Source organism: Equus przewalskii, chromosome 6, assembly GCF_037783145.1.
Source record: "Equus przewalskii isolate Varuska chromosome 6, EquPr2, whole genome shotgun sequence".
In the NCBI taxonomy this organism is placed as follows: domain Eukaryota; kingdom Metazoa; phylum Chordata; class Mammalia; order Perissodactyla; family Equidae; genus Equus; species Equus przewalskii.
In genome coordinates, this window is record NC_091836.1 from 1,938,164 (window position 1) to 1,957,548 (window position 19,385).

General features: G+C 45.2%; 1 protein-coding gene across 1 annotated transcript; it reads right to left on the bottom strand.

Moving 5' to 3' along the window:
• Positions 1–222: 222 nt before the first annotated feature.
• On the bottom strand, positions 223–10,979 carry LOC103562953 (zinc finger protein 709-like). Its single transcript, XM_070622471.1, has 4 exons — positions 10,817–10,979; positions 5,385–5,511; positions 4,459–4,519; positions 223–4,048 (listed from the first exon to the last, which is right to left on the bottom strand). The coding sequence occupies exons 1-4, from the start codon at positions 10,817–10,819 to the stop codon at positions 2,965–2,967; spliced, it is 1,275 nt and encodes a 424-aa protein (XP_070478572.1). The 5' UTR covers positions 10,820–10,979; the 3' UTR covers positions 223–2,964.
• Positions 10,980–19,385: the final 8,406 nt, after the last annotated feature.

Here is a 19,385-nt window from a genome sequence, read left to right on the forward strand (position 1 = left end):
GAACATATGTTTAAAAAGACAAAATTACAATATTAATTTGACAATCCATATTGTTTTTGAATATTTTAACATATCCTCTCAGTACATGAAAGATAAAGTTAATGTTTTAAGTATACAGCAAGTATAAAACCAGTTTTACTAGGATTTTTCTATGAAATATATACAGAACTTCATGTTTAACTGAAAAACATATAACTTATTTTGCAAACATAAGAATTGTAATAATTGAACACATATTAAGTTTATTGTTTACAGATTGCATTCAGCTGTGAATAACCCCCAAATTCCCACAGTCTGCTTCATATATCTACAAGGTGCCTGTTTCTCATATGGAATTATCTAGAAACAAAAGTAGAGGGTAAATGCAACCACTCAATATGCAATCAGGAAACAAAGTCCTCCGTGTTTTCTGACACCACAATTGTAACTTTCAGGGTTGAGTCAGGGCCACTAGACATATTATGAGGGGCTCCCTACACTAGGCCTAATACAAATATGGTAAGAACTGGAGAAAACACGGAGTGTCAGAGGCCACCAGCCAAGAAAGTATACATCAGTGGCCTGGGTGGACATGTTGGAGCTGACAAGAAAATCCACTGTGGACATGTGAGGATAGAAGTGGATCCAGTGACAGGAGGGCTACTGGAGTTGGTGCCTGTGGAAGGCACCAACTTTGAGAGAATAGAGTTAAATACTGGGTGTTTGGTTTGCGGACACTCTTGATCAATAGGCCCAGAAAGCAGGAAAATCTGCTGGGAATTGGTGCCCGTCAAGCCCTGATGCACCTGTCTGCCTGTATGAGAGCTCCAAAAACAAAGTATGATGGATTCTTCATTTCTGCCTTCCTGATCTCATGCAAGGCTTGCTTCTGGCCAGCTCTAATCTGGAACAATCTAGGGAAGAGATTCTATAAAATGTACTTCCAGGCTTACCCCCATCAACACATCACAATCTGGCACAACACAGCTATTCTAGCTTTTATATATTCAAGTAACAAGGTCTCTGTTTCTAATTCAAAGCCTTGTATCTGATTCCCAGCCAGGAGCTAGGATAGACAGAAATGGGCAAAAGGGGAAAGTCAGATGAAGTGTCCTCATTCACCAGCTTTACACTGAGGAATTTCTGCCAGAACAATGAAGTACTGTGCCCAATACCTAGAAAAAAATGTCAAACAGACATTTTTGATACCAAAGACTGAGAATTTAAAAAATACTGTTTTTCTTAGAAACGAGGAAAGAGAGGATAGAGGTCAAGTATACAAATTCCAGTATGTGCAGCATTAGGCCAGAAATAAAATTCCAGTGATACTAAAGTACCAATATCATAACAACCACATGTTCATGACATACTGAAAATTAGAATAAATAAAACTATCTAAAATCCCAACAGTTACATATTTTAAAACACACTTCAGAAGATCAGTGGGGCCAAAAGATCTGAAACTGTAAACTTAAACTTTTTTTTTTTGAGGAAGATTAGCCCTGAGCTAACTGCTGCCAATCCTTCTCTTTTTGCTGAGGAAGACTGGCCCTGAGCTCACATCTGTGCCCATCTTCCTCTACTTTATACGTGGAATGTCTACCACAGCATGGCTGGCTAAGTGGTGCCACATTTGCACCCAGGATCTGAACTGGCGAACCCCGGGCCACCAAAGCAGACGTGCACACTTAACCGCTGTGCCACCAGGCAAGCCCCTAAATAGTTTTTATGTATGCAATTCATAATTAAAATACTATATCTCAAAATGTATGTAACTTGGGGGCCAGCCCTGTGGCTGAGTGGTTGGGTTCACCTGTGGGTTCACAGCTTCGGATTCTGGGCGCCGACATGGCACCGCTCATTGAGCCATGCTGAGGCAGTGGCCCACATAGCACAAGTGGAAGGACCCACAACTAGAATATACAACTATGTACTGGGAGGCTTCAGGAGGAGGGGAGAGGAGGAGGAGAGTGGCAACAGATGTTAGCGCAGTTGCCAATCTTTAAAATGATGAGAAAAAAAGGTATGTAATTTGGCTGACAGGGTAAGTAGTGGATAGAATGGTAGCCCTCCGAAAGATATATCCACTCAGAACCTGTGACTATGACAGGTTGGAAGGTATTTGGAAGAAGGATCTCGAGATGAGATCATCCTGGATTAGGGTGGGCCCTGAATCCACTGACAAGTGTGTTTATAGGAGAACTGGATAAAACACTTGGAGGAGAAGGGGATGTTAAGATGGAGGCAGAGGGGCCAGCCCCATGGCCAAGTGGTTAAGTTTGTGCCCTCTGCTTCAGTGGTCCAGGCTTTCACTGGTTCAGATGTTGGGTGCGGACATGGCACCACTGATCAGGCCACACTGAGGCAGCGTCCCACACAGTACAACCAGAGGCACCACAACTATAACATACAACTATGTATGGTGGGCTTTGGGGAGAAGGAGAAAAAAAAAGAAGATTGGCAACAGATGTTAGCTCAGGTGCCAATCTTTAAAAAAAAAAAAAAAAAAGATGGAGGCAGAAACTGGAAGGATGCATCTACAAGCCAAGGAGCACCAAGCATTGCTGGTACCAAGAGAAGCTAGTAGAGTGGCATGGATCAGATGCTCCCTCAGAACCCTCAGAAGGAACCAACCCTAATGACACCTTGATTTCCAGCTTCTGGCCTCTACAAGTGGAAGAGAATGAATTTGTTTTTTAAGCCACCAGCTTTGCGGCACTTTGTTAGCGCAGCCTTGGCAAACTAATACTTAAAGGAAAATTCTGTCCTAGATGTTTTTCTCAGAAAGAACTAGAAAGAATGCGATAGGGCTCTACTTTAAGAATAAGGCACTAATAAGGCCAACACTGTATTTAAGACCTTTATAAAGATTTTCTAATGGTACACGATTTGCTGTGCACAGTAAGTGAGGGCATCTGCGTGAAGGCTGTCCAACATTGCTTACTGGCATAGTGTTTCCTCCCGTGAGAGTTCGCGTGTGTTTTTTTAAGTATAGGGGACTACCGAAGGCTTCCCCACCCTGCTTACATTCAGTTTCTCCGCAGTGTGTATTCTCACATGTCTCTGTAAGGATGAGAGCCGACTGAAGGCTTTCCCACACTCCTTACATTCATGCGGTTTCTCTCTACTGTGAGTTCCCAAATGTCCTCGAAAAGATGAGGACCAACTGAAAGCTTTCCCACACTGCTGACATACGTAGGGTTTCTCTCCAGTATGAATCCGTACGTGTGTTCTAAAGTAGGAAGGACTACTGAAGGCTTTCCCACATTGGTTACACGCGTACGGTTTCTCTCCAGTGTGAGTTCGCAAGTGTCCCTTAAAGGACGAGGGAGAACTGAAGGATTTTCCACATTGTTTACACTCATACGGCTTTTCTCCAGAGTGTGTTCTCACGTGAATCCTAAGGTCTGAGGGCCAACTGTAGGCCTTCCCACATTCTGCACATTTATAGGCTTTCTCTCCGGTGTGCATCCTTGCGTGTATGATCAGGTAAAAAGAATGAAGGAAGGCTTTTCCACATTCCTTACACTCGTAGGCTTTCTCGGCGCTGTGAACCCTCGCATGTTTCCTAAGAGAGGACGAAGAAGGGAAGGATTTCTCACATTCTTTACAAGCGTAAGGTTTCTCCACAGTGTGGGTTTCTCTGTGTGTCCAAAGGTTTGAGGGAGATCTGAAGGTCTTCCCACATTTTCCACATTCATACGGCTTCTCTCCAGTGTGAGTTCTTATATGGACTCTGAGTTTGGAGAAGTACATAAAGGCTTTTCCACACTCTTTACATGCGTAGGGTTTCTCTTCAGTGTGAGCTCTTATGTGTGCCCTAAAGGATGAGTAACAGAGAAAAGCTCTCCCACACTCCTTACATTGATAGGGTTTTTGTCCATGTTGAGGTGATGCTATGGGACTCCGCAGGGATGAAGTATCCAGGATGGCTTTTTCAAATTTATTGTATTCATCGCATTTTACTCCAGTAGAAAGTCTCTTATGCACAATAAGATTTGGAATCTGGTTGGTTTCTCCACATTGATTACTTTCCTTAGTTTCCAAGGGTATCTCTACCACGTGACATCTGTTAAAAATAGGGATCATGTTATCAATGATTTATTAGTGATTCATTGATATCTTTTAATGATTAATATGATTACATTGTTACCATTTTCAGTGAATGGGTATGTCTTCTGCCCTGTTAGAATTGTGTCCAAGTGGTGTAAGCTGAATGCTGGCAGAGGGCTCAATCCCAGGCATCATTTCAGTGTTTTTTATATACGGGATTTTGTTTCCTGACAACTGTTTACAACTGAACTAAGCCTCTAACAGTTAACATCTGCATCACTTTTATAAAATGGTCTCGTGAAAATTCTCTGTGAATACCTAATATCTGTCTCATATGTACACATACACGCACACACTCACATATCCACGTCGTGGCACTCTCGTCCTCTCCTGAGACCTGCTGTCTCTCACGTGTATGTGACTCACCTCAAGTGTGTTCCCTGGTTCTTGTGCTGATCTTCGACGCCATGGCATTTCCAGTTTTCTCCTAAAATGAAGAACCAGGAATCATTTCTTCTGAATCTTACTCTATTCTGTTCACTTCGTATTTCTTCCCCAAACGTAACACTGTAGAAGATTTGACCCATTGATTTTACGTTGAGCGTCATAATATGAAAAATAGTAACAAAATTACTTTCCTTGGAAAGAACTGGTGGGATGAAGACAAGGAAAGAAGTCGGGGAACATGTACATATTTTTTCAAATAGTGATCCCAAAAGTCTACAGATTTCATAAGGAAGAATGCACTCTTGGGCACAGAAAGACTTTGAGGAGTTTGGCTGTTTCAGGACTTTGACAATAATGAGGACAAGAAGGTCAAAACGGTGGGTGATTTACTGGAAATACTTCCATGAAGACTGAGCCTTATGGTGACATAAACACCCTGTTATCAGGAAAGCAACATGGGAAAGAAATGGACAAAACGCACATGCCAGAACACTAACTTTAAAACAGGAAATATGGAAAGGCTTTCAATGTGGACAAGGACATTTGTGAGGATGGATGAAAGTCAAAAAAAGGAAGCAAGAGTATCCGGCAAAATTCAACTTCCTCAGGAAGAGCAGTAATTGAGTTTTTAAATTAATATTTCCAAATGTAATGCTCCTTGATAGGGGCTGTTCCTCTTAAGCACAGAATTATAACCCTTAACAAGACAAAGCATTTAAGAGGGACAGTAGTAGGTTTCATACATACATGAGAAAGCTATTAGACAATATGCTCCATAGTGATGTCCCATGTCTGTCTTAGTCAGCAGTCAATTCCCATTGTTCAGCCCAACTTTTAGAACAAGCTCAGTAGCTAAGGAATATTTGTGCCCTAGAGAGTAAGGGAAGGAACGAAGCCAGCCTTACCTACTGAGGCCAGGTTCCTGAAGGTCTCCAGCATCACGTCTCTGTAGAGCTTCCTCTGAGCACCATCCAGCAGAGCCCACTCCTCCGGGGTGAAGTTCACAGCCACATCCTCAAAGACCAGCGAGTCCTAGAACATCCAACAAATTTTGGTTCAACAAAGTGCCATTCTCCCCCAGCGTGTGCAGGAGGAAGACGGAGGCTGACAGCGCTGAGGAACTGGGATGTGGTTCACAGGAAGTTCACACACAGTTCTGCCGACTCCCATCCAATCCAGGGCTCAGTCATCAGATCTCATCCCTTCTATCCTATTCAGCACTCACTTCCTCAGTGATCCCAGCCAGCCTCAGAGACTTAACAGCATCTCCAATGAACTCATCTCTCTACAGTTTGACTGTGACAACATCCACTCCTCCTCTCCATCTGAAGCATCCAGGACAGTCCGCAATACATTGGAGAAATGAAAGAAATACTATACAGATCTTCCTTAACTTATAAGGGGATTACATCCTGATAAACCCGTTTAGTTGAAAATATCGTAACTTGAAAATGCATTTAATACACCTAACCTACTGAACATCACAGCTTAGCCCAGCCCACCTTACACGTGCTCAGAACACTTACATTAGCCAACAGTTGGGCAAAATCATCTCACACAGGGCCTATTTTATAATCAAGTGTTGAATATCTCATGTAATTTATTGAACACTGTACTAAAGGTGAGAAACAGAATGGTTGTAAGTGTATCGCTTGTTCACTCTCGCGATCACGGAGCTGACTGAGAGCGGCCACTATCCAGCATCGCAGGAGAGCATCGCACCGCATATTGCCAGCCTGCAAAAAGATCAAAATTCAAAATCCAAAGTATGGTTTCTACTGCATGCATAACATTTTCACACCATCGTAAAGTTGAAAAACCCTAAGTCGAATCATCATGAGTTGGGGACCGTCTGTACAAATAAAACAATTATTGCCTCTTGAAAAACAGCAATTCCATGTGAGGAAAATTATTTCATCTCCTTCATTGTTCATGACAGGCCTCAGCATGACATGAAGCAAAGGTCAGCCCTGGATGAGGTGTTAATGGATAACAACATGCTGAGGGCCTGGGAGCGTCTCCTGTCTTTCCCGTCACCCACAACTTGATTCTCAAGAGGCCTGGTTATGCCCAATCTTCCCCCCAGGCACGAGGATGGATATACCTCCCTGAAGAGCTCCAATGCATTATAAACGGGCAGGTCCACCTGGTGAAATAAGAATATTCTTTGTGAGAAGCATTGATGTTTACTTATCTCCTATTTTCCTATAAAACAGCAACTCTTTCTCTCCCTCCATCCTCTCCAAGAAACAGTGTATTGACAAATTGGAGCTCAGGCAAGAGAAAGGAAGTGTAAGACTGCAGACCTCAGCACAATGCCTGCGTTCAGGGGCCTGGGTGCTGAGAACCACCAATTATGGGTGAAAGCTCCCCCTCAACACTCACACAGACTGAGGTCACAAGATGCCAGAACAGCCTTGTCTTGCCCAGAAAAGAGTGCCCTGGTCCTTCCTGCCTGTGAAGAGGTGGTTATGAGTCCCGCCGGAGAAGGGAACTGACTCAAGTCCAGAAGGGCTTGGCTGTGAATTGCCAAGACCATAAAATGCATGAAAGGATCGGGCAGCACCGTCCTCCAAAAGAACGTGTGCTCCCACTCTTTGAAAATCCAGAGGCCCTGACTTAATCACCAGCCTCCTGGGGGCTCTACACACAATAATCGTTTCTGCCCCACCTCGGTATGCAGACCAGCATAACTGCCCAGCTCCTGAGCATGGCTCTGATGGCCTGCAGTCCCCAGAAAGCCTGGCCTTTGAGAAGTACATCATTCCATCGGCTTCCACACGCAGAGGTGGGAATACAGGCTGCCACACCCAAAGGCAGGTGCTGCAACCTGTACAACAAACAGCTGCAGCACTGGAAAGCTCCAGAACTGGACCGCTCTTCTCATAAGGTGAGTAGTAAAGCCAGCTGCCTCTAGCATCTCTGATTACGCTGGGTACACTACTATCTGGTGTCATCTCACAACAAACTTCTAGCCCCAGAGGCATTCAACCAACTCCTCCACTGCTGTGTCAGGTGACATTTTAAAGCCACCAGAACCCCTAACAGTCTCACAACAATAATAATAATAAAATGTTATTTTTATTAAAAATTTATTTAAAATAAGACAAACACCCATGATGTGTGAAATAGTTTGCACACTCTGGCTCATTTATTTCTCATAATAAATGTCCTAAGTTGACAGCATTACAGTCAGTACAGAGCAGAGGAGACTTAGAGAACAGAGTCAATTAATGACACACTCAGTATTACCCAGTTAGAATGTTCTAAGTCAGCTTTCCTTCAAAGCCTCGCTCCTGGACAGACAGACACCTTTCAGTCTGGTCATGGCAATGAGTCCTCAACATGAGTGACGTGATCCAGAGAGGTCAGTAAGCTTTGTCTAGAAAGGTCAGACAGGACATTGTCCAGGCTTTTCTGGCCACGTGGTCTTCGTTGCAGGTGCTCAGCTCTGCCTTTGTAGCACAAAAGCAGCCACAGACAACACAGAAAGGAATGGACGTGGCTGTGTGTCAATAAAACTTTATACATAAATAGATAGCAGCTTTGGCCTGTGGGCTGTAATTTTCCAACCTCTGATCTAGAGCAGTGCCACCAAATAGGACGACAATACAGACAACATACCTAATTTTGAATTTTCTTGTAGCCGCTTTAAAAAACTCAAAGTATTAAAATTAATTAATTTCTTTTTAAAGATTTTATTTTTTGTTTTTCTCCCCAAAGCCCCACAGTACATAGTTGTATGTATTTTTAGTTGTGGGTCCTTCTAGTTGCGGCATGTGGGATGCCACCTCAGCATGGCCTGATGAGTGGTGGTGCCATGTCTGCGCCCAGGATCCGAACCGGTGAAACCCCAGGCCGCCAAAAGCAGAGCGTGCAAAGCCAACCACTCAGCCACAGGGCCGGCCCCTGAAGTTAATTTTAATAGTATGTTTTATTTTGTCCACTAAATACAAATAGCACTTCAATAAGTAACGAACATAAAATAATTACTGAGATATTTTTACATCATACTAAGTGCTACAAATCTGGTATGGATTTCACACCTACAGCCCGACTCGGTTTTGACAGCTATTTCAAGAGCTCAACAGCCACACATGGCCTGGAGCTACTGTTCTGGACAGTGCAGATCCAGACCCTGCTAAGAACTGTGGAAACCAGAAAACGAAACATCCTCCTCACTTCCCACATCCTTGGGCTCCTTCTTCTGGCAAAGCCCTTTGTCTCAGCCAACTTGCTTCTCCGTTGCCCATAACTCTGACCCATTTCATGTGCTAAAAATCTATTTAGATGATAGTTCCTACTGTGTGCGGCCACAGAGATACAGCACTTAAGAGAGAAATTCTGAATCACGTGAGTCTTAAATTCTCATTGGGGAGGACAATAGGTAAAGGAAACATAATCCAGTAGATGGGGTATGTCAGTGCTGTAAATAAAATACAGGACAGGGAAGGCATTTGGAATGAGAAACAGAATGAGCAGATGGAAGTGGCGCAGGGTCAACCCAAGCAGAAAAATAACCCTCTGAGTGACACTGGAACTGGATACCTTGGCCTGGTGGTTTAAAAATGCCACTGCATTTTTCAGCTCTAAGAATAAGAAACAGAATGATTTCACCAAATCTCAGGAAAGGTTTCCATTGCTAGTCAGCTTCACCATGTCCCAGCTGGGAGACACTGGGATCAAAGTGTCCCCAGCCAAGGGCAGAAACACCGTCTGCTCCGGGAAAGGAAGGAAAGAACACCATCGATGGGCTAAAGGTGAACTCAGGAGTGTGGAAGAGAGCAGTAGCATAAATGAAGAAAGGAGGAAGAAATGTGAAGGGCAAAATTAATACAAAAATGAGGCGAAAAATACATCTCTTGAAAACTAATCAAACTGACAAAGCTTTCGCAGTTTTCTTCAAGAAAAACAAAGCATGCGCACGCAAATAAAGTTATGAATGAAGACGCAGGCATAATTAGGGATGTTCTAGGGGTTAAACACGAGGCAAGTGGAATGATCCAAAATTTTTAAATTCTCAGTACTTCCAGAGTATTCAGTTGTTTAAAATATTTTAAAGAAAAAAGGTGTTTTAAAATATTCACACAAAGGAAAGAAAAAAATCCCACATCCCAGAACCATACAACTGAAAAAAAAAAATGAAATATGAGATCATTAACAAATACAAGTGCAAAATTCTATAAAAAATATTAGTACCCTAACAGAGTAATGAATAATGTGCATAATAAATCACCCAAGCTCATTTTACTCCAAGAATGTTTAAAAATTGATCCACAAATTAATACATTTTACCACATTAATAGAAAATCATAATTCATGTCCTTAGATCCAGAACAGTGACGGATATATTACCATCATTAATGGAAATCAAAATTTAATACACCAGAACTAGAAGGAACGTGGCTGACTGGGAAAGACGGTGCATAAAAATACCTACTGCAATGTTAAAGGAAAAATTTTGAAATAGTCAAACAGTTCCCTCCTCAGGAAGAGAGGACACGGCATACCTCATTATACACCGAACTGGAGGTCCTGGTGAGTCATTAAGGGAAGAAAAAGAAACGAAAGGCAAAATGATCGCAGAAGAAAAAAGCTGAAATACCATTATTTGCAGGTGAGCTTCTGTATGTAAAATTCCAAGATATTATATATGAATAACTAAAATCTTACTTCCACTTAACAAGGACAGTAGTGACAAGAATCATGCTCCCACATGAGTGTACTCTACGTACCAGTAGCAGAATTTTAAAATAAGTCTAAGGAAGATTTTGTAGAACATTGAAGACAAAAACAATATGATATTATTGAAAGAAATGAGGGAAGATGGAAATTAGTGGAGAGACAGGCCAAGCCCACGTGCTGGAAAGCTCAGTCCTCTAAGGATGTACGTGCGCCCTCGAGCCCACCGACAGGTTCCAGGAAATGTCCACTCATTCCTGGTACTTGAAGGGCTGATTCGAATCCCAGCTTTTCACATTTGAGAAACCGCCCCAGGGGCACCAGATCCACCCAGCTCAGGAACGATATCTTGGGTGCATGATGCGTGCCAGACCCTGTCCCCTGTGGCTGCGAGAAACCAATGAGAAATTGTGATCTCCTTTTTTTTTTTTCATCGCCCATTTTAAAGCTTTATTTCTAGGAAGCGAGGTGAGTTACGCAGTAAGGAAAAACCCGCGGGGACCCGGGACCCCCACGGGAGCAGGGACACAACGCCTGGACCCACCCGGCAGTCGAGGGCGGGGACCCCGGGGGTCGAGGGGAGACCCAGGCCCGCGGCCGGTTCCCGCCGGTTCGAACCAGCCGCTCCGGGTCCCGGCCCGGCCCGCGCACTCACCATCTCCGCCCGCTCCGACTCTCCGCGCGTCCTCCCCGCGGCCCCGGCAGGTGACAGCGGCGTGGACGGGACACTTGGAGCTGCGCGGGGCAGGTGCGCGCGGGGACGCGGCCGGACGAGAGGGACGTCCACGAGGTTGCGAGCGCGCCCGCCCCCGGGCCTGATTGGACGGTGCTGCAGCCCTCAACGTCTTGATTGGGCGGTAGTCCAGCCACTCCCCCTCCCAGAGACTCTGACTGGGCAGGGCTATTGGCCTCGACGCCGCTGATTGGGCAATTTGCCCGTCTGCACGCCCTTGTGATGGGCGGGGCCTGACATCACGCGGCCGAGCCGGGCGGAAGTGCCGGTTCTCGGCCTCAGCCCTTACCTGCTCCGCCTCCCCGGATTCGGACCCGCCCGCCCGGGCTGGGGGTCCGAGCAGAAGCGGGTTTTGCCCGGCCAGCCCGGCGTCTGCCCCTCGCTCGGCGGCCTCTCCTCCTCCTCCCCCTGGACTGGGAAGTCCTGACTCAGTTTCCCCGCGGAACGCCCCTTCCTCCGGAGCCGGGACGAGATGAGACATGGCGGGTCAGGAGGGCCTGGTGACCTCCGAGGTCAGGGGTCGGCCTGGAGCTTTGCGGACCGCGACCTCTAGAGTTTCCGCACCGACAATGAAAATTTCAATCGTCATGCCTGAATTTTCAGGGGAAAGCTATTTTTTCTAGTTTGGTCTCAAAATCTGTTGATTTTTTTTAAAAATTAAGAGCACTTAGATCCGATTCAGATTTGCTTCTTTAAGATTTCATTTATGTCATCTGAATGTGTGGTCAGAATTTTTCCTCTCAATGTTTCCGTTTATACTTTGTCCTTCTCTCGGGTATTTTGTTTACAGTGTCTACACGCGGCACCCCCGCCTGCCCGAGCTTCTGCAGACGCAGGTCCGCGTGGGTCCGGCACCAACCCCCTAAACCCCCACCCCAGATCCAGTTAATCAGTGGCAAAATCAGTGACCTTTCCCCTGCAGGGTACTCGTCCCTCCTCCGTCCCCCGCGATCGGCGCCTCCTCTTCTGCCCCTTGGTCTCGGTTTCAAGGGCTCTGCCTCCCTCCGCCCCTCCGCCGTTTGTGGCGCATTCTTTCCTTTTGTTAATCGCTCTCATAGTAGTCTCTGCATTTATACTCATCGTTTTTATATGAGTTCGTGTAGGTGCTTGTTGTCTGTCTCCCTGACCTCAATGAAGCACCATTCGGAGTGCCCCTATTTTTATTACTATTATTCAAGTGCTAAAATTTCTCTGATCAATTTCAGACAGTGACTGCTAGGCCAGGCTCCTGCTCCCAGAAGGTGTTTGAGAGCCGTACCTGCAGAGGAACCCGCACCACTAAGACTTCCCCCGAAGGGAACAAGCATACAATTGTTCATCATTGCCTTAATCTATAAGATCATGTGAAAAAACGCAATGATCGATAGAAAGAACAGGACAGAAGAAGTAAATGTTGTGATTGGAGGTGATAGCATTGCCTTCTTGAGAAACTAAAAACCAAACAACTGTAAAAATGTTAGAACTGATGACAGAGTCGATTTACTAGTTATTAAGTATATGCAATAGACATCATAAAATGTATTATTGAACTAAAATGGCACTTTCTGGAAAAATATATAAAATTTTATATAAAATATACATTTTATATAAAAACATATAAAATCATGTGCATTAACATAAGTGCAGGATCCATGTGAGAACCGTTACAGGTGTTTCCTGATGAAGGGACCCGAGGTGTCATCTTCATGGACATATAAACAACTTATTGGATTGAAGACAACTCCGTGCAAAGACGCAGGGCTCTCTAAACACAGCCGTGAAATTTAGAGAAATTCCCAACCAAATTTGCATCAGGAGCTTTGTGCCTCTTGGTAAGATCACTCTGGAAGAATCTCTGAAAGGTAGTGCAAGGAATAGCCAGGCAAATCTTGGAAACGAAGTGTGGGGAAGAACTTTCTGATCAGATCACCAATTAAAATAATTAATGAGTACAAATCATTGAAGTGGCCCCAGAACAAGGAATTATGTGACCCCTAATATCAATAGTGTGAATGTTGAGAAATCCTGGAATGAACACATACGCCCGTGAGAGTTTAAACAGACACAAGAATATAATAAAATATGTGACGCTTTGCAATCTGCAGCCGTCCTTTCTGCTACATCCGAATAAATTCCCAGTGGACTAAAGATTTGAAGATAAAAAAAAGACAACATAAAAATGCTGAAGAAAACATCCGTATTCCTGTATACTTAGTGAGTGAAAGTCAGGACAAAGAAAAAAATGTATATAAAATCATGACTAGATTTGAAAAAATAAAAAGTTAAAATGTCACAATAATACAAGGTGAAAGAAACACCAAGTGGGAAATGTCAGTAGTATTGAGAAAAAGGCAGTATCGTTAATATTTTTAAAGCTGTTATACATCAAAACCAAAATATAAAAATCCATTAAAATGTGCAAAGGCTATGCTCAGAAACCTACAAAATTGTAAACAACATATGCCTAATAAAGATATGAAAATAGGTTAGCTCTTCAGGCCCAGGATGGATAGTAGGAATAGATGTATGTATTAACCAGCAAAGTAGCCATTTTGGTTTCCTAACTTGGTTGTTGAAGCATATTGTTGGGGAAAGGTCAAGGGGATGCTTCTGGAACTGTTCCTTAAGACAGCAAAGCCAAAGGAACACCTCGCTCGCTCCTGGAGGAATTTCAAAGATTAGCGTGTACTGCCGTCGAAGTACCTTGCTCTTTCATTACAACCTTCGGTTGTTGGCGAGTTTGGAATATCAGAGTCTTGATGAGGCTGAGATGTTCGTCACAGCTGTATTCCACGTGTGTGTCTTTACTGGTGCAGACAGCCCAGGCTTCCGGCATCCGCTGGGCATCTCTCGCTTAGCAAATGCCTTCCACCCGTTCTGCCAGGAGATGCAGTCAGGATTCATTTCCCTTGTTTGGCAGGCCCCTCGGTGTATTTTCCAGCGTTGTCTTCCTGCTCGATCAACAGTCCTACCTTTGTCCAAATAGAGGACGGAAACACGCGTCGGACAGTGGAAGAGAAATGCAGCGAAAGTTCATGAGCCTGTCACATTACTGAGTTTCCTAGGCGTCGGGCTGTCCGAGAACAGGATGACACGTGGGAGATAAATTACTGCACTTTGTGCCACTCGTCGAAATTAAGGAGCACCAAAGTTGGTGGGGAGCTTCAGGTTATGGAGGCCACACGTACCATATCTGGGCCTGCTATCTGGGACTCATAGCAGGTGACACATGCGAGTGCCGATTTTGAGTGTGGCTGAGAACCACATCAAGGGCAAATCTGAAACAGCTTCATGTTTCAGTGCAACTGCCCTTCCATTTGGGTTTTATGACACGACGGAACAAATGGTGTGTTGGAGGATGATCTATGGGGTTTCTGGAACCCCAGATAGGGAAATCATAGCCCAGAAACCTGGAACTTGAGCGTAAGGTCACATTCCCTTCTGTTGAAAAATCTTCTCAGTTTGAAAAAGAGCCTGGTTTGCCAATGGCCCCCAGACTATGAGGCCACCGCATAACAAGGACCCGTGATGAGCCTCCTCAGCTGGGTGTTGTCTGATCCGCTGGACCGTAAACCAGAGAGGAACATCAGATTTACATGGCAAAGTGGGAAAAGGATGTATGTGTCCAGGCCTGAGCTCATCTGGAAGCGCGAGTGAGCTCAGTGAGCTGATGGCTGAAACTCCCTTTGCACCCGCGCGTGTTAACACGCCAGAGGGGTCTCTCTTAAGCCCACACCTGTGGTTTCCTGGGTGTCTTGGGATAAATTCTTGTGTTTCAGTTTCTACTTCCCTTTGTACCCAAGATTTGTGTAACAGAAGGTTTTTACATTTCCAAGTGGAAAGGCCTTTCTGGTTTTTGTTTTTGTTCACAATTTCTCATTTTTTATATTTATTTTTTGCATTGTGATCTGAGAGTATTTCTACTTTCTGGAAACTGTGGATGTTTTCTTTATGCCTTAATTTATAATCTGTGTTTTGGAATGTGGCACCTGAGACAAATTCGTATTGTCTTTTGTCATGGTGTTGCGTTCCATAGATCCATGAACTATATCCTGTTCGTAAATGTTTTCTCTTTATCCTGAATTGTGACTTCTAGCATCAACAAGTGTCCTTCATTATCTCATTCAATGGTCTTGTCTTGAATTTTATGTTTTCTTACATCCCTATACCCACCCCACCTCTCATGTTGTTTCCAATTCCCTGATACATCTTTGTGCCTCTCGCTCCTTCTCGCCTCCCGAATCACTTCATTTTACACGTGTCTTCTGCCTACCATCTGTAAGTGCGTCTTGTTTTCTGAGCCAGACTGAGAACTTTTTTCTACTTAATGGTGAGTTAGGCCAATTCACACTTGTTAATATGCATGATACATTTGGTCTCATTTTGTCATAACTTTTGTTTTTATTGTGGTAAAACATGATATATAATTGACCATCTGAATCATTTTAAGCGCACAGCTCAGTAGCGTTAAGTACACTCACACTGTCATGCAACCATCCCCTCCATCCATTTCCAGAACTTTCTCATCTTCTGAAACTATGTCCACATTAAACACTGACTCCCCACCCCTCCCCCAGCCCCTGGCCCCCCGTCTACTTTCTGTCTCTGTGGATGTGGCTCCTCTGGGGACCTCCTGTGAGTGGACCACACAGTGTGTGTCCTTTTCTGTCTGGCTTATCTCCCTCAGCCTAATGTCTTCCAAGCTCATCCATGTTATAGCATCAGAATGTCATAACTTTTTTTTAACATTCACTTTATTTTTTAGAATGATTTTAGATATGCAGGAAAAAATGTACAGATAGTACAGATTTCCCATATATCCCACATCTGGTTTCCCCCTGTGATTAATATCTTAATCTGGTACATTTGTTACAAATAATGAACCAATACTGATGTGTTCTTATTAACTAAATCCTTATAGACTAATGCTGGAGCTCCAGCCTCAGCCATAGGTATTTAACTGGCAAACCAGCTGACACTCTATGAATAACATACATCCAAGGCAGACCATGTGATTTAAAATCTCTTTGTACCAGAACCAGTTCATCACCCTTCTGGGCAAAACCCGGGACCATTGGGAGCTTTTAGACGCAGCCACCCTTACCTGGGGCTTGACTGGGGCCAGTCAGGTCCAAGGATGGTGGTTTCATGATGCCACTGTCACCCTAGCTAGCTGTGCACCTTGATTTCAAGGGTATTTGCAAGTCAAGCTCCTAGGCCCAATGTTGCCTTCAGATTCTGCGAGCGGCTCAGCCTCATGACAATATCGCAGAGCCACAGAAGTGTACTGCACATCCACCCAAGTGGGGAGCCACTTGGAAAGGATATTCCAGTCCCACATCACCCCAGGCAACGTGGCCTAAGTCCAAGACCTCACTGGAGATGACACCACGCCAACCCCAGACCTCACTGGAGATGACATTGCCTCAGATGACCTGGCCCCAGCTCAAGACGTCCCCTTCTAACCATACACTGGGAGCCCGAACTACACCAGAGCTGGGAAAGTCTCGCCACCCATGGGAGAGCCCAGACACCCTCAGCTCTCCAGCGACTAATCTCACCGTTGAGTTCTGTTTTACAAGGTAGGACCCATCAGACTGGGGTCATTTTCCAGACACTGCCGTTGGCTAGCCCCGCCACCCAACCTTGCTTTGTGACACTTGTCAAATCATGAGTGCTGCCTTCTCTGATTCTACCTTATTCCATGTTAAGCCCAATGGGGACCAAGTCCAATGCCTTCCCAATGCCTCCAAGATTCGGGTGCCTGCCAGTACCACCCACTTACCCCGCCAAAAGGGTCATCTGACCCAAGCACCCGTGCTATATGATCTCCTAGGTAAGCAGAATTCTGTCAGCTGCCCAGTGCTCAAACCACTCCTCCCCCTTCCTCATTATCCACATTCACACCTCACTCTCTCTTATCCTAACAGAGCCTGACCTGCTCGCTCTTCACAGCAAATGAAATCCGAACCCATTGCCAGCCCCGCGGATATTTATGAGATCGAACATACACAACGCTTCACTGAGCCGGGCTCCGGGCTGTGGGGCACTGATTGTTCAGAGCTGTTGGATTTGCCATCAGCCTGCTCCCACATACCCCTCCCCAAACATTTATCAAGCTGATATCTCTCCCGGAGACGGAAATTACTGGGAAATTAAGATCTCTTCCAGACGGCCACCTCCCCTGTAACTGGGGCGCCCCCTCATAACAACTGACCACACAGCACATATGAGCCACCTAATGGACAACCCACACCCCTGCCATCTGCCCAACAAAACCCACTGCCCTCCTCCACTCCGGATCTTTGATAATTCCCAGTTGCTCATTTTGCAATCTAAAGATAATGCACAGGACACTGTTGTGACCCGACAAAAAATGGCACTTATCCCCTCTCCAAGGGGCGCCTTCCACCACCTCCAAGCCACACACCACACGCGCTCAGGCCTGCCTCAGCCTTTCTGCTTATGGAAAAGTTAGTCCTTCTGCCCCCACCGCCACACGTCATCGACTTGCCAGGCCCTGTGGAAATGAGCAAAGACCACCCAAGTGAGAACAAGCAGGGGCTACTCACTCAGAGCTTGCTAGAGCAGCGGAGTCGGTCACTGTCACTCACATTTGTCAGAGACCCAAAGGCAGGCAGGGGAGTGGGAAAGATACATGGTGGGAAAAAGGGAAGGCTTTTCAAGCCCTGACTGGAGGCTGAAGGCAGCTAGCTGGAGGCGGGGCATCCTATGCCATTGGCTGGGGGGACATTCGGCTTTCTGTGGCTTGTCCTAAGTTGGAAGCAGAGACAAAAAAAAGAATCAGTTATTAATCAAGTTCTGGCCATTTGGGGCCAATTGTTCCAGAGCTCGTTCGGCTTCCAGGACTGTGTGCCTGAGACAGAGGTCTGAGCATAGCAGGCTGGCTTCCCGGGCTGGTTCCTCTAGATAATGGGTTGTTTTCTTGGGCTGGTTGCTGTGGGTCAGAGTTCTCTTTTTACACATGGCCTGGCCATTGTCCGTCTGCATATTCAGGGTCGGTTCATGCCTAGAATACAGGACTCGACAGCACTTGGAGCTTCCTGGAACAGCCGCGGAGACCCTGACCCTAATGCGACAAGCGAAAACCATTGACGCCAACCTGCAAATGCCCCAAACTCTCATCCCTCCTATTTCTCAAGTGCAATAAATCTTAGGCCTCCTTGATCAAGCAACGCTGGCATAAACGGTCGTGACAATGGAATGGTCCTTGATTTGCTAATAACCAATCAAGGACGTGTTGCCATGTGATTGATACTTCTTGTACGTGAAATAACAACACTATAAGGTGGCCACTCTCCCAAAAAGCCTGGATCACGAAATCTTCGTCATCAAAAACTTAACTCACTCCTGAGCACACTCCATAATTTAACTGCGATATTACGAGAGGCCTCTGCCAAAACTGACTTATTCTCCTGGCTAACACCAAATTAGTGGCAGCCTGGATACCAGCCGGCTTCCGGGGTCCTGTCGTGCTTCCATTCATTTTTTTCCTTTTTGTGTCATAATGAAATTTTTTAAGGCTGTTTAGGGCCAGTCACGCCCTCCTCTCTGGAGCTCTCCTCTGCTATTTGGGCCACTCAAATAATTGAGCTCAAAACTCATGTCAAGACATCAAGGGGCCAATTGTAATATGAGATTTCACAAGTGCTGTCTTGATCCTGTTTGAAGTCCTGCCTAAAAACTGTCAATTCCCCTCCACCCAACAGCCCCTGGGCCGGGTACCACACAGCTCGGGACAGCTCTTATGCCCCAAGCCCAGAGTGATTCAAATTAGCTGATCCCCTGGGAGCCCGCAAAGCCAGCTCACCCCACTCTGCTTGCCATACACAAACCAACACCATACACAGCTGCAGCTTGCTGTTACCCTGGCCCTGGGTGCGACCCCCGGTGGCCCAGCCTGGCATCTTTCCCTCGTTTGGGGCTGTAAGTAACAAAGAGATCTGCCTGTCAACTGCTCCAGTGTTGTGTTGTGTCCCACCAGCAAAACAATCTTTAAAACTTATAAAATACAACCCAGAAAAATGAATTTTAAGAATACTGTTTATACATAAAATGACACGTAATATCGGAGAAAGTACTTCCAATCCCATCTCGAACTGGAAATATTTTTCTTTTTAAAGATTTTATTTTTCCTTTTTCTCCCCAAAGCCCCCCAGTACATAGTTGTATATTCTTCATTGTGGGTCCTTCTACTTGTGGCATGTGGGACGCTGCCGCAGCGTGGTTTGATGAGCAGCGCCATGTCTGCGCCCAGGATTCAAATCAATGAAACACTGGGCTGCCTGGAGCAGAGGGCGCGAACTTAACCATTCGGCCACGGGGCCAGCCTCTGGAAATATTTTTCTGAAATGGGCAGCCAATTAAATGCATTAGGAATTTTAGCCCATTCCGTAGGTGTGTTAAGAGTTGTCTGGTCCATCCCAAATTTATATGAGCTTTTCTTGTTTTTTTCTTAAATTGGTTGAATAGGAATTCAGTTGCCTTAGAG